This window comes from Aquarana catesbeiana, linkage group LG09 (genome assembly GCF_042186555.1).
Source record: "Aquarana catesbeiana isolate 2022-GZ linkage group LG09, ASM4218655v1, whole genome shotgun sequence".
Taxonomy (NCBI): Eukaryota; Metazoa; Chordata; class Amphibia; order Anura; family Ranidae; genus Aquarana; species Aquarana catesbeiana.
Window position 1 is genome coordinate 51,436,265 of NC_133332.1, and position 15,133 is coordinate 51,451,397.

The following is a 15,133-nucleotide window of genomic DNA, read 5'->3' on the forward strand; positions in this document are numbered from 1 at the left end:
CATTTGTTTTTTGGCCAGTTAATGGGCACACATCGGTAATCGGTTGTGACGTTTTTGAGCCAAAAAAACGAAGACAAGTTTGGAAATGTTCTGCCGAACGAACAATAAATTGAAAGGTTAATTTGTTTCTCATTCAAACTGTTTTCACTAGGTATATGTGAAAAAAACAAACAAAAAACTGATTCATTTATGTCCATTGAACGATTTATCGGTCAGTACATGATGGCACTATCGTTTGCTCTCACGGCCGAGTGTTCGTTTTTCGAAAATGAGTTTGAACGATAATTCGTATAGTGTATGGCGAGCATTAGTTTATAGAATAACACAATTTTTGAAGGAATTGGATGGAATGGGGAAGGGTCAGAATGTTTGTTGTATTTTATTGCTCTCTCTCTGACAACACTGGGGGGTTGTTTCTCCTAACTGCATGTGTGGTCACCAGGACAGAGAGTAAAAAGGGAAAGCAATCATAGTATTTGAGATCAATAGAGTGGGAACAGATTAGAATTTCCATCAGGTTTTTTCTCTTTGCTTCACCTCTGAGGTTTCCCTTACTTTCTGTGTGGTCACTGGGACATGAAGTGAGAAAATATATTTCTAACAAAGATACATAAAGCAAAGTGAATAAATAAATATACATCCAAAATGAATAAAAAAAGTTTTTACTGTGAATGAACTTTATCAGCCTTGAATACCTTGTGTTAAAGTATAACTAAAAGAAAAACTTTTTTTTAACTTTGGATAGGGGAGGTTTTTATTACTGTCTGTACCCCTGTTAAAGGGATTTACCCTCTCTATTTGTCCTGTTTACCATTATCATTGAAAGTGAAAGTAAAAGAAAATCCCAAATTTCGGGTTGTCCCCAGAAAAGTAATAGAGGAGAAATCTTCCAATGGGGACGCTAGTTCTGGTGACTTGGAGGTCCCCAAGGAATTCCCTTAATTTGCAGGTATTTCCTCTCACTTCCTGTATTGGCTATGGGACAGGAAGTAAAGGTAAATCTCCCCAATGGGACAAGAATAAACCTTACAGGAGTTATGACCCTCCCTTACTCTATCCAAAATGAAGAAAAAAGTTTTGCCTATAGTTCTACTTTAAGTGTAAAATCATTATGTAGGCTAATGAAACTCGCAGGGTGATTTGAACAATGTTTGATATGAAGCATTCGGCTAATTCTTCCCTTAATTAGATATCTAATTCTTCACTGTAAAATAGACATACCTGCACGCGGACGCCTAAAAGCCATTACAAGAAGGATAAAGATGATACAAGTCTGAAGCACTATAACGCCATATAGGATGTATGATGATATATCTGTTTGATTTTGGTGTTCACCACCCACACCTGTCATGGAAAGAAAAAAAAATCTTATTTTACTAAATGTCAAATATGTTTGCAAAATAGTTTTTCTCCTTCAAATGCAATAGGTAATTTTGGACCCTTACAGAGTTAGTTCATTTTTAGACACATTATCCACAAAACCCCCTATGCACTGCAGGCATCCAAAGCACATTACAATCCATTTTTCAGCTTTTAAAAAAAGTTCTTCCTTGTCATTCCATATCTGTAGGCGATACATGGCCTTCCCACAAACCCTCTCCTTTATCCTGCTTAAATGGGAGGATATAAAGTATTAAGCATGCGGCTCATTCAAAGACCGCACATGCTCAGTGCATGAAATCTCTCCCTGAGCTCAACCACTCAGAGGGTTGCCTACTCAGAGTTTTTGTAGACAGGTTGTGTATATAGACTGCAGGTATGAAATAAAAAAGGGGCACTTTTTTAAAAGCTGAAAAGTGGAGTGCAATGTGTTTGGGATGCTGCAGTCATTTACAAGAAAAGGTGTGATGCTGCAAGACATCTGTAAATCATGTATTCTTCCCTCATTAGAGCCCTGCAGGTGCAGCAGCTGATTGATAATTATAAAGACACTCCCATTAGATTCACTTTGCTAATGGACACAGATAAACAAACAGCTATTTCTTCAGAATAACAAAAGGTAGGAATCTGCAACAAAGTTTGTTAAAATCCTTGCAGTCTACACAGATCACCCAGAGGGGAATCTTTTTCTTCTCAACAAAAGTGGAGTTACTCTTTAAATGTATTACCAATTAGTGTAAAACTGTAATTTGGCGATTTTTGTTTAAAAATATTACTCAATAATGATTTACTAAAGGCAAATAGACTGTGCACTCTGCAAGTGCAGTTACTCCAGAGCTTAGTAAATGAGGAAGAGCTCTGCTGACTTCCATCTTCCAATTATGTGCAAGCAGAAATTCCGTTTTTTTTTTTTTTTTATTATTGTTCTTGCATGTGATTGGGTGTTCCTTCTAAAGTTAACTTTCCCTCTTAGTAATAGGCTCTGGAGCAACTGCACTTGTAAATGTGCACAGTCTTTTTGCCTTTAGTTAATCAACCCCAGTATGTAGAACCCAGTGGCGGCCCGTCCATTAGGGGCGCCCGGGCGCCTCCCCCTCTCTCCTCTCCACCCTCTATATGCAGTGGATAGATTCATGCATAGCATGAATCTATCCACGGCCGCCGTGGCCACCCCCTATTCATGTGTTCAGCCCCTTTCAGGGCACCGGGCACATGAATTACAGCTGCCAGGGTTTATTTTGGAAGCACCTGATTAGAACCATAGGCTCTAATAGGCTTCAAAATAGCGTGGGCTCAGGTCTCAGAGGATGCGTCCGGAGCCCACCCAGGTGTGTTGCAACAGCGAATGAATATTCGCTGTTGCAACACTGATCATCCTCCCGGCCAATCAGGAAGCAGGTATGATCCTGATTGGCCAAAACGTCAGGTGAGCCTATTGGATGCCTAGCGGGAGGAGCAGAGAGGAGACGCACCGCGGAGAGGACTCCAGGAGAGCCCGCCATGCTGGATGATGGCCACAGCAGCTCCGACCGCTGCATCCACGGTAAGGACAGCAGGTGGTGGGGGGGTGTTGGTGGCCGCCCCCCCCCCAAAAAAAAAAAACACCAGCCGCCACTGGTAGGACCACCCTACAGATAGAAAACACCATTAGTTGAACAGATTAGATATTTATGTCTTGCCACTGCTGTCCTCAAAAAAGATGTAGGCAGGTGCATTTTTTTCTCTCCTCTGTAGGTGTCACTATTTTGCTGGCCGCTGTACAGAGGGAATGGAGGTTTGTTCTTCCTCAGCCTCTGTAGGTGTCATCAGGGGAGCAGCTGTTTGATTGGACGCTGTAACACTGTTTGACCTCCACATCCATCTTTAGTGAGGTCAATGCTAATAAATAGCACTATCCCACTGCAGTTGGCATGCATTTGCAGAGTGGATAGAGTAGGGACAGGATCCCCACTGGTTAGGGGCAGTATGTAATACTTTAGGAGAGGTTCCTGTCGAGGAGGGACAGAGCAGGGAGACCACTTGTGGCTCCACTATCTGGGGATCCTAGAGAGTTGGGACAGGGATCCTCTCCTATCAGTCTACTAAGTGCATTTGCATCACTGCTCTTCCTATCAGCCACCCCTTTCACTCAGATGCTGCTCTGGTAATGTAATCATTATCAAAGTATCATCTCAAGTGCTGGGAGTGTGTTGAAGTACCGCCAAGGTTGCTGAGAACTGTTGTACCCGAGTTGCCTACGCTATCAAGTTACTGATGCCATATTGTTTGGGACTGTTAAGTAAGCACCTTGCCGCTGCCTTCCACATGTTATTTGTTACTTCTAATTAACTAAATAATATCGGTGCCTCTTTTCTTGGTCTCTGTGTGCCTTTACTCCATCTTGGGTTCCAATCAACTGGCCCAGCCTACAAAGAAATCACTGAAACCTAGATGTCAATTTAGCAGCGTCAGTATGTGTCTGTTAACCACAGTGCGCTCCTAATTCCACATTAAATGATTGTGATGTAAATGAATGTTCTTTATGCACAGGGCACTGTGATGAGAGATGGCAACAGATTGCAATTAGAAACAAATTAATTACTCAGTTAAAAAGTGCTAAACAAATATTGATACATTACCTTCACTACTACATGGCTCTATAACCTGAAGCATTATGAAACGGTTTAATGTCTTCTTAACAGTCTTCACAGCGCAACAGTAAACCCCAGAGTCTTCCTTTGTCAGGTTTGTAATAGTGAAATTCAGGCCGTTTTTGGTGAAATCCAATCTATCTTTGTAACGCTTGTGGAAGGTGAGGTTCTCATTCCCAGGGAACAAGGACCATGCCGCAGAGAAAGAACCGACTTCCGGCTTACTGCAGCTTATCGTCACAGACTCCCCGACTTCAGCTTTAATATTCTGTAACTCTTCCTTATAGGTATCTGTTGTAAAAGAACAAACTTCAAAAGAAGCTTCAATGTAAAGTTTCATAAACAAGCTGTAACTTCAAACCTCAAAAGATAGCTGCATTATACTACAGTTCTTTGTATATGGACACAAATGAGTGTAAATAATCTCACTAGTATTAGGTAGTCTTAAGGCTTAAGTAGGGTGACCAGATATCACTGGACTGAGGACACTGACCCGGACCAAGACTGTCCCCGGTTTTGTCCCGGGATTCAGGGGCGGTGGTGGGGGCAGTTATAAGCACCGATCTCCCTGTGTGGCTTTTAATGAAGCAGCTGACAGCAGCTTCATTGAAAGCCACACAAGGAGATCAGTGCTTGTAACTGCTCCCACCACCGCACACCGATCAACCCCTGACTGTCCATCAAAATATCCCTAATCTCTGGGCCCCGTGCCCTCCTCCGGGCTCCCCCTCTGTGCCCCTCTTGGCTCCCCCTCTGTGCTGCTCCGGTCTTCCCATTTATGCTCCTCCGGGCTCCCCCTCTGTGTCAGGATGAAGAGCGGCCTTAATCAGATGCTGGTACCTCAGACCGCTCTCCTCAGTCTCCTCAGACAGCCCTCCTCAGATCTTCCGTCAGCACTCTCTCTGTAGTGTTGTGTGGGAAACCTGTCTCTCTCTCTTTCAATCATCTCAGCACTTCCCTCTCTTTAGTGTCCTGTCAGCACTCTCTCTGTAGTGCTGTGTGGAAAACCTGTCTCTCTCTCTTTTCTCTCACCTCAGCACTCCCCTCTCCTCATTTACCTTAGCACTTCCTGAAACTCCCCTTTTTCCCAGTGTGCTTTGTGTTTCTGAGTTTTCTGGAAGGACAAGTCAGCATCTCTCTGTCTCCATCTTGTGGCCAAAAGGAGAAATTGCATTACAACATGCCTGCTATATACTCCCCCCACCAAAGAACCTTTGATCCCCAAAGGAAGGACAGAGTCTATCAACATATAATGTCCACAACATGTTTTCAAAAATACAACGGGAGGCAAAAACAGGTTAGTACATGTAAGAAAACAAACAATTGGCATGCACGTATGAACCTGGCAAGGGAACCTCCCACCATTTGTCATAAGAAGTGAGGTTGTCTTGCTCAAGAGCCACCGATATTGGGATGGCCCACCTAGATGTGCCAGGGGGTGAGTTGGAGTCACCCTCCACTAAACCTGTAGTGGGAAGGATTGGCATGCCGTGCATTCTCTGAGATGTGAGGATCGCTTCTTCAGAACTTTCACCTAAAGTATAGTATGTCAGCCTTTTTGGTGGGCGAATTGTTCGCTTTGCTCTCTGCTGTTTGGGCTCAGGCTTTTCAGGTATAGTAGACTCTTACTCAGGCTCTGATGTTGCAGAAGGTTGAGAAGCTTCTATGTCCTCTACAGTTGGGGAACTCGGAAAGTCTCCTTGGCTTGCCAAGGGTTGCCTCTGTGGGATGAACTCCAGAGCCTCAGGCCTGAGGGTTCCAGCATCTGCTTCTCTTGGAGAAAGGGGAGTGCCAGTCTCTGCCAGCATAGACTGCCCACGCCAATCCATGCCCATTTCTTCATCCTCACTGTTTTCGGCATCCATGTTTGGTTGCAAGGATTGGGACCTGGTTACTGGAGGTGATTCCTGAGAGATGGTTTGAGTAGCCTGTGGATTTGGTTGATGAGGTATGCAAACTGCTTCTGATAGAAGGCAATCTCTGCAATCTATATAATAAACATGGTGTGAAATAGGATCTATATAATAATTTGGTCTGGATCACCTTGTCCCGTGAGGAAATGACAGAGGATACCTGCAGGGGAAGAACCTCCCTCCAGACATCCTCCAACAACTTAGGTATGTCAGAACGCCACTTATGTTCAATGGTGGTAAGTCTGCTAGTCGTGGAGTGTAGTAAAGTCTTGTAATATGTAGAAACAAGTTTAGTGTGAGAGGGGTCGGTCAGTAGACGCTCAAGTGGGAAAGAGCGCACCTCTATATTTCAGAGGCCGAATTGTGCAGCAGCAGTGTGTCGTATCTATAGGTATTGAAAATAAGCCGTGTGAGGGAGACCAAAGTCCCTTTGGAATTCCATGAAAGAGGGGAACATATTATCTGTAAACAAGTGTGTGTTTTTACACCTTTTTTGAACCAGTAACCCCCATCAGTTCTTTGGAAAAATTCTGGTAGACATGGGTTCCCCCAAACACTCTGTCGCCAGGCTGCAAATTGTGTACTCTCGCCTTCAGGTCGAAGTTTCACTTGTTTTGCTGCCCCCGTGTGTCTAAGGCAGCCTGGGCTATCTCATATGCTGTTTTCAGACTCTTCCTCAGGCTGTCCATGTACCCTCTATGTGACACCATTGAGGTATGATCTAAAGAAGTACCAAATGCTAAGTCAACTGGCAGTCGAGCTTCCCTACCGAACATCAGTTTGTACGGTGAATGGCCTGTGGCATCATTTTCAGTGCTATTATAGGCTTGTATGATAGCTGCAATGTGCCTGCTCCAATGTTGCTTCTTTTCAGCCGTAAGAGTCCCAAGCATATTTAGGAGGGTAAAATTAAAGCGTTCTGGCTGGGGATCCCCTTGAGGGTGGTAGGGAGTGGTTCTTGACTTCTGAACACCTAACAGGTCTAACAGTCTTTTAATGAGTCTACTCTCAAAGTCTCTCTCCTGGTCAGAGTGAATATGCTGAGGTAGGCCGTAGTGGACAAAGAACTTCTCTATCAGTATTTTTGCCACCGTAGGTGCTTGTTGGTCTTTAGTTGAGAATGCCTGGGTATACCGGGTGAAATGGTCAGTCACCACCAGAACATTTCCCTATCCACTTGAGTCAGGCTCCAGACACAGAAAATCAATACACATTAATTCCAGTGGTCCTTGACTTTGAAGATGGCCCATTGGGGCAGCTCTGTGGGGCAAATTCTTCCACTGTATACACCGTATGCAGGAGTGACAGTATCCCTCAACTTCAGCCTGCATACAGGGCCAATAGAACCGCTCTCGCACCAGTTTGAATGTCCTCTCAGACCCTAGGTGGATTGTCATTTAAGGCAGTCAGCAGTTTCCCTATTCTTTCTCGGTAAAAATAGCTGCCACTTATCTTCAGGATCATCTGAGGGGCCCCTTCGGTAGACCACCCCATTGCGCAACTGCAGTGGATTCCATTCCTTGTGCACTAGTCATTCTTTTGTTGGAGAGTCTGTTAGCAGTAGATCTGGGCATTGGCCCTCCAGGGCCTTCAGTGTTAAACTACAGAGGGGATCTTCCATCTGGTCCTTTCTTAAGTCCCTGTCTAAAAGGATAGGTAGGCCATTGTCCCTGACTTGAGACAAATCACAGTAGTATTTGGAGACACCTGCCACTGAGATTTCGATGGCTTTGGCCCCAGTTGTTCCTCTGGCCTGATGTTCCGCCCCCTGACACAAGGCTTGTATCCCTTCTGGTGTTAGTTGAGCCCACTCCTCAGGGCAAGTCCCTGCATCATAGGGTCTCCTCGACAGGGCATCAGTATCCCGGTTCCCAACCCCTGGTACTTTAAACTGAAACAGATTCCTGATAGGGCAGCCAACCACCTATGCCCAGTGGCATTCAGCGTGGCGGTCGTAAGAATATTTGTGAGCGGGTTGTTGTGGGTCTTAAATACAAAGTCTGCACCATACAAGTAGTCTTTCAACTTGTCCACCACTGCCCACTTCAGAGCCAAGAATTCCATCTTGTGAGTAGAGTAGTTCTTCTCAGCAGGTGCAAGACTTCGGCTGACATAAGCAAAAGCCCGCAGGTCTCCATCGTGCTCCTGATACAGTACCCCGCCTAGCCCGTCTCGACTGGCATCAACATGAAGTTCATACAGCTTGGTTGGATCAGCATAAGCCAGAACAGGAGCAGTCGTTAGACTTCACTTCAATTGCCAAAAGGCTTGCTCACACTAGTAGGTCCACTGGTCTTGGATTGACTCCCGAGGCTTCCTGGGCCCTCCGGGTTGTCTAACCAGCTTTGTTGGGTTTGGATCCTCATCAACATCCTCATTCTTCAATAATTAATTAAGGGACTGACTACTTTAGCAAATACTTTGACAAACCTTCTATAGTATGAGCAAAATCCCAGCAACGACCTACTGTAAGCTCAGTTACATTGGTGGGCCCTGGCCAAGAGCTGACAGCTTCCAACTTCTGGGGGTCAGTAGCTATTCCTTCAGCAGAGACAACATGACCGAGGTAATTAACTGAAGGCTGGTAAAACTGAAAATTTTCTAGGGACAGCTTCAATCCCTTGTCATGTCCTCAGAACCTTCTCCAGACACTCGTCATGTTCTTCCAGAGTTTTCCCGAAGACGATGATATCATCCAGATACACCAATACTTTGATTAGGTTCATGTCCCCTACTGTCTTCTCCATCAGTCTCTGGAACGTTGCTGGGACACCGGACAGACCTTGAGGCATCCTATCAAACTCAAATAACCCTACTGGGGTGATAAAAGCTGTCCTTTTCCCTGTACTCAGGGTGCATGGGGATTTGATAGTACCCACTCTTCAGGTCCAGCACACTGAACCACTCTGCCTCCGATAAGCTCTGCAGGGTATCTTCTGTCCTTGTAATGGTGGTTTGATCAGGGATGGTCCTCCTGTTGAGTGTGCGATAATCGATGCACAGCCTCAGGGACCCATTTTTCTTACGCACCACCACTATGGGAGAGGCATAAGGGCTCCTAGACTCCCTGATGATGCCTGATCACTTCAATTCTGCCAGCTGCTCACGTATATCTTCTAGGTCCCCCAAAGGGATCTGTCTGACTCTTTCCCTGAATGGCTTGTCTTCCTGAAGGCAAATCCGGTGCTGGGCACTTTTTGCACACCCCACATCAAACTCATCTTTCGAGAACATATTCTGCCATCTCAGGAGCTGGACTTTGACCTTTTCTTTCCACTCAGGTGATAGTATGGCGTTTTGTTGGTAAAACTGTTCTATGGAGAGTCCATCCTTCTCTCCCTTACCCAAATCAGATGGTGAGACTGGGGTGGTTGGATTTACTTGTCCTAACAGCAAATGGGCTTGCAGTTTTAACAGCGAGGCCGTAACATTCCTGATGCTGACAGGGATCTTCCCACGACTCTGTTGCAGAGCCCTAATTGATATGACTTCAGGGATTACCTCCACTCCCGTGTCCTCTCCCTGTCGGTCAGCTTCAAGGACAAAGGGTACGGTTGTTCCCAATTGAGTTTGACTGAAGCTTGTAAACACATCACCTCTCCAGGTTGTAGTATCTTCTCACTTCTGTCCAATCGCCAAATCTTCCCCACTCCTCCAGCTGGGGCTCTTTGTTCTTCGACTAGGTGCTGATACACTTGTCTCAGCATAGGGTGTATGCCTTTGGTTGGGGTGTCAGACTTCAGTACAAGAGGAGTGAGCAGCCTTCTGACAAGGTCAGTGTTCGTTCCTATTATCAGAGAACTCTTGTTGGCTCCTGCTGGGCGAGGGCATACAACGGCTAAGGTATCAAACGTTTCTGTTGGTTCGGTCACAGAGGGGTCAACAGTCAACTTGACAGGTAAGTATCTATCATATGGGAAATTTTGGGTTCCAATACCCCATATCTTCAGTTCCTCCAATTTCTGCAGGGGTAAGTGTTTGAGGTGCCAGTCGTAAAAGTCTATATATAGCAGGGTAACTTGCGCCCCCGTGTCCAGAAGGGCCTTTGTATATATGCCTTCTACTTGAATTGACACGATGGGAGAAGGTCCCACTAGTTTGTCAGGGAATCTGTAGGGTAGTTCGTTTGTCCTGTCGTCTGTATTTGCGCCCCCTTCTTGATGGGCTTCGGGTTTTGCTGGTGTTTCTGTTGGGCTCCAGAGGGCTGGTATGCACCGACTCTCCACGACCGGGCACTTGAGGTCAATAAGAGCGGATTGTCTGGTCATTCAGAAACAGCAGTGAGGGCCCTCTGTGACAGTTTAGGCTTCTGCTGTGGCTTGCCTGGGTCTTTGCCTTTTAGGCTAACTGCTGTAGGTGGGCACCCATTTGGCTTCTTCACCAGGGCCCTCTGAGGTTTCCTACCGGCTTCTGGGAACCAGCTGACATGTTTTAGCGGACTTGTGCAGTTGTGTCGGTAATGACCCACTCCTCCGCAATTAAGACAGACTACTTGACTCATAGGATTCTCTGCAGAAATGACTGTAGGGTTCGAAGTCTGCTTGGGCTCTGAGACATTCTCATTAGCTGGTGGAGTGATCCTGGATGCTAGCAGCATCATCATCTCCATCATTTGCAACACATGGGATTTCAAGAGCCCTATCTCTGTGTCATCACTAGTTACACTAATCAATCTGACCTCAGTGACAGATTCTGGTTTCAGGTTTCTTTTTTTTCTCTCCAACAGAGCTTCTTCTTTTCGCACCGTCCGGATTAATTCAGGGTACTTCAAAATTCCACCATCTCTTTGCGTTTTCAGCTGGATCATAATAGGATCTAAGGGCTGAGCCCCCCTTAAAACCTGTTGTGCCCGGACCCTGTCAACTGACCTGGGATCTATACCTTTCTTTAGCAGTATCTGTTGCATTATCTTGTCAAGATGCCTCATGTATTCAGATAGTTTCTCCCCCTCATCTTGGTAGGTATGCTCAAACTGGTACACGAGGTCAGAGGCCTTTTCTGTTATCCCGAACATGTCTTGCAAGATATCTAAGTAGTTGTGAGCAGTACAGTCCTGTTTGCTAAGTTTCAGCTTGCAAATAGCTTCTGAGGCTGGCCCCCTCAAACTCTCGGTGATTCTCTGCTTTTTCTGAGCCTCATAGACAGGGCTGGACTGGGACAAAAATTTGGTCCTGGACTTCATCCAGACCAGATGAGTGTCCCTGTCACCAGTCCCCTTACATCCATGTCCCAGTCAGCAGTCCCCTTACATTAGTGTGTCCCCGTCAGCAGTCCCCGTACATCAGTGTGTCCCCCTTAGCAGTCCCCTTACATCAGTGTCCCCATCGTCAGCACCCCCCTTTCATCAGAGTGTCCCCATCACCAGCAGCCCCCTTTCATCAGAGTGTCCCCATCAGCAGCAGCCCCCTTTCATCAGAGTGTCCCAATCACCAGCAGCCCCCTTTCATCAGAGTGTCCCCATCACCAGCAGCCCCCTTTCATCAGAGTGTCCCCATCACCAGCAGCCCCCTTTCATCAGAGTGTCCCCATCACTAGCAGCCCCCTTTCCTCAGAGTGTCCCCATCACCAGCAGCCCCCTTTCCTCAGATTGTCCCCATCACCAGCAGCCCCTTTACATCAGAGTGTCCCCATCACCAGCAGCCCCCTTACATCAGAGTGTCCCCATCACCAGCAGCCCCCTTACATCAGAGTGTCTCCATCACCAGTAGCCCCCTTACATCAGGGTGTCCCCATCGGCCCACCGGGAAACTCCCGGTAGGCCAGTACATGCCTGCTCAGGGATGTCCCACTCATCTAAGGCTTGCATTGCTGACTGCAGCCATTCCTCGAATCTCTCGTCACTGACAGGAACTGGCTGTTTTCCAGAAAAGGTTCCCAGCTTTTGGTATTGGGACCCAGTGTATAGTGGACTACTCTTCTGACACTTTGCCACAAACTCTTTCAAGGCGGCAATGAATTCCGGCCCTATCATGGCTACAAGTGTTGGTAAGGTAGCTTTTTCCGAAGAGGCTACTTGGCCTGAACTTTCTGGGCTCACATCAACAGGATTCATCTTGATGCTTGCAAGGGTGTTGTCTTGGTGGTTTGCTAGCAGAACAGGAAATCCCGGACGAGTCCCCACGTGTAGCTCCACCCCGCTCCTCTCTGACAGTGAGTGATCGCGATTTCACTCCTGTCAGGGGGAGCAGCTGCCTTCACTTGCTGGAGAGAGCATTAGACTTTCTGCTCCCTCCAGCCTGCAGGGGGAGATAGACAGCTGGCAGACTTTTCTTCCTCTCTCCCCTTATCACTTGTCACTTATCACATGACTGGAGAGAGGAACTAGATGCTGCCTTCAGAACTGTGAGTACACATGGGAGGGGGAGGAGAGGGGGACACTCTGATGTAAGGGGGCTGCTGGTGATGGGGACACTCTGATGTAAGGGGGATACTGGTGATGGGGACACTCTGATGGAAGGGGGCTGCTGGTGATGGGGACACTCTGAGATAAGGGGGCTGCTGGTGATGGGGGGGCTGCTGGTGATGTAAGGGGGCTGCTGGTGATGGGGACACTCTGATGTAAGGAGGCTGCTGGTAAAGAGGACGCTCTGATGTAAGGGGGCTGCTGGTGATGGGCACACTCTGATGTAAGGGGGCTGCTGGTGATGGGGACAATCTGAGGAAAGGGGGCTGCTGGTGATGGGGACACTCTGAGGAATGGGGATACTGGTGATGGGGACACTCTGATGGAAGGGGGCTGCTGGTGATGGGGACACTCTGATGAAAGGGGGTTGCTGGTGATGGAAACACTCTGATGAAAGGGGGCTGCTGGTGATGGGGACACTTTGATGAAAGGGGGCTGCTGGTGATGGGGACACTCTGATGAAAGGGGGCTGCTGGTGATGGGGACACTCTGATGAAAGGGGACTGCTGACGATGGGAACACTCTGATGAAAGGGGACTGCTGACGGGGACACTGATGTAAGGGGACTGCTGACAGGGACACTGATGTAAGGGGACTGCTGACGGGGACACACTGATGTACGGGGGCTGCTGATGGGGACATACTGATGTAAGGGGACTGCTGATGGGGACACTGATGTTAGGGGACTGCTGAAGGGGACACTCAAAATTACAGTGGGACAGTCTGGATGAAGTCCAGGACCAAATTTTTGTCCTAGTCCAGCCCTGCTGTTGGGTTACACAGTCCCTGGTGTCAGCGTGTGCCTCTCCCCTCAATCAGGTGCTGGTAACCCAGGCTGCTCTCCTCACTCTCCTCAGACAGCCCTCCTCAGATCTTCTGTCAGCACTCTCTCTGTAGTGCTATGTGGAAAACCTGTCTCTCTCTCTTTTCTCTCACCTCGGCACTCCCCTCTCCTCATTTACCTCAGCTTCCTGAAGCTCCCCTTTTACCCAGTGTGCTTTGTGTTTCTGAGTTCTCTGGAAGGACAAGTCAGCAGCTCTCTGTCTCCCTCTTGTGGCCAAAAGGAGAAATTGCCTTACAACATGCCTGCTACATGTAGATGATTGTGGGTATTGACCCCTGGATAGAATCATTACTGCATTTTTTTTTTTCTTACCTCATTGACTGATATCAATGCTGGTCTTCCACAGGTCTACTTCTATGACCTTACAAATACAGTCCCACCTTTTGTTTTTCCATTTGAATATTGGTCTATTCAGGAAAGCTGTACTTTGCTTTTCAATTACTCAATACCCACAAAATGTCTATACTGCGTGGAGTTGAGAGGTGGATTGGGTTTTATTATATGTAGTGTGTCTTATGTGGTACCATATTATGTTGTTGATCTTTTCCCTTTTCCATTTGACATTAATAAATACTGTTTTATTGATCCAGCGAGTTAGAACTTTGCTCATACAATTTTATCTCAGTTTTTGCACATGTCTCCTCACCTATAGCTCCCATTCCTTCTATTGGTTGTCCAATTGAGACATCCCAGGTACTTAGATATTATGGTAATTTAGGATAATACAGATATAGGTGGTAGTTTCTGGAGGACCCACCCCCTGCAGTGTGAGAACTACAACATTAAGTGCCGTTGTCCATAGTAACCAGCGAGAGTTGCCTGTTAAGTATTGCTGCCTGCTTACCCAGTTGCCCAACCGCGGCTGGGATGGAAATTTGTGCTAAATTCTGCAATTCAGTAACTACTTTACCATGTGCTGTGCCCCGTGGATTACAAATGTGTCCAGCAAGCTGAAAACACAGGGCATTTAAAACTTTTGCTTCAAACTCCTGCTTTATACAGTGAAGTGCGCCTGGAGATGTCTACTGTTGCCTGGGGTGATCAGGGTAAGCCTGCGTGTGCCTGCAGGTGGGACTGTGCTAGAAATGTTTCTTTTATTGAGACATGGACTAAAAACTTTATTGTTGCTATTGGCAACCACCGGAAAAGTCAGCGGTCATCTTTTCCAAGATGCTCGGGCACAGACAAGTTCTGCTAGTCCCAGAGTGCCTGCAAACTTCAGTTAGTCTAACAAGGTGTTACAGTACGCCAAGGTAGGGGCCTGCCTATCAGTTATACAGACGTCAGCCTGTCTGGAAGCGAGGGGGCGGTGCCACCCCCTAGAGGAAACCCAGTGTTCCCTGCTAGCAGACACCATGAGGCAGAGGAGCAAGATGGCGGAGTGTGCTCATATGTTTCCAGCGCTGAACTGGTTGTCTGATCTGCAGGAGCAGACACTGGTGGATACCAGTGTCTGGTTGGAGCGTGGCGGGGGATTCGCCCTCGAGGTGCTTGATGGGATGGAGCGTCTGTGCCTGCTGTGTCCAGAATGCCGGATACCGACCGCAATGATCAGTGCATGGATCTGGTGCCGTCATTGCGGTGAACCGCTTACACAGCTTGCATCCAGCCAGCAGGAGCCACAGTACTACAACATGAACCTGCAGTCAGGACTGTGACGAGTGCAGCCCGGAAGGCCGAAGCGGGCCTGGAATCATCGCCGAAAGGCAGGGTAGAGTATGAGCCTGGTGACTCCCCTGCAAATACCAGCGACATAAGGGAAGACGAGTCTGTCATGGCCTGCGGCCTGGCCAGGGACCTGGTGACTGTAAGCCCCTTTCACACTGCCGCGACTTAAAAGTTGTGCGATTTTACAGCGATTTTGCGGGCGCGATTTTGACGTGATTTAAGGGAATGCCTTGTAAACTTGCGGTCTATGGACCTCAACTCGCATGAAAGTCGGACCAAAGTAGTACAGGGACTA

The 15,133-nt window shown here is 47.2% G+C and overlaps 1 protein-coding gene across 1 annotated transcript in view; it reads right to left on the reverse strand.

Annotated features, from left to right (window-relative positions):
- The window catches only part of LOC141107160 (uncharacterized), a 46,651-nt gene that overhangs the window by 15,075 nt on the left and 16,443 nt on the right, over nt 1–15,133 (reverse strand). The window contains exons 2-3 of the mRNA XM_073597910.1: nt 3,999–4,301; nt 1,222–1,344 (exon numbers count right to left, since the gene is read on the reverse strand). Coding sequence (XP_073454011.1) covers nt 1,222–1,344; nt 3,999–4,301 — 426 coding nt within the window. The remainder of the gene's footprint in view (nt 1–1,221; nt 1,345–3,998; nt 4,302–15,133) is intronic.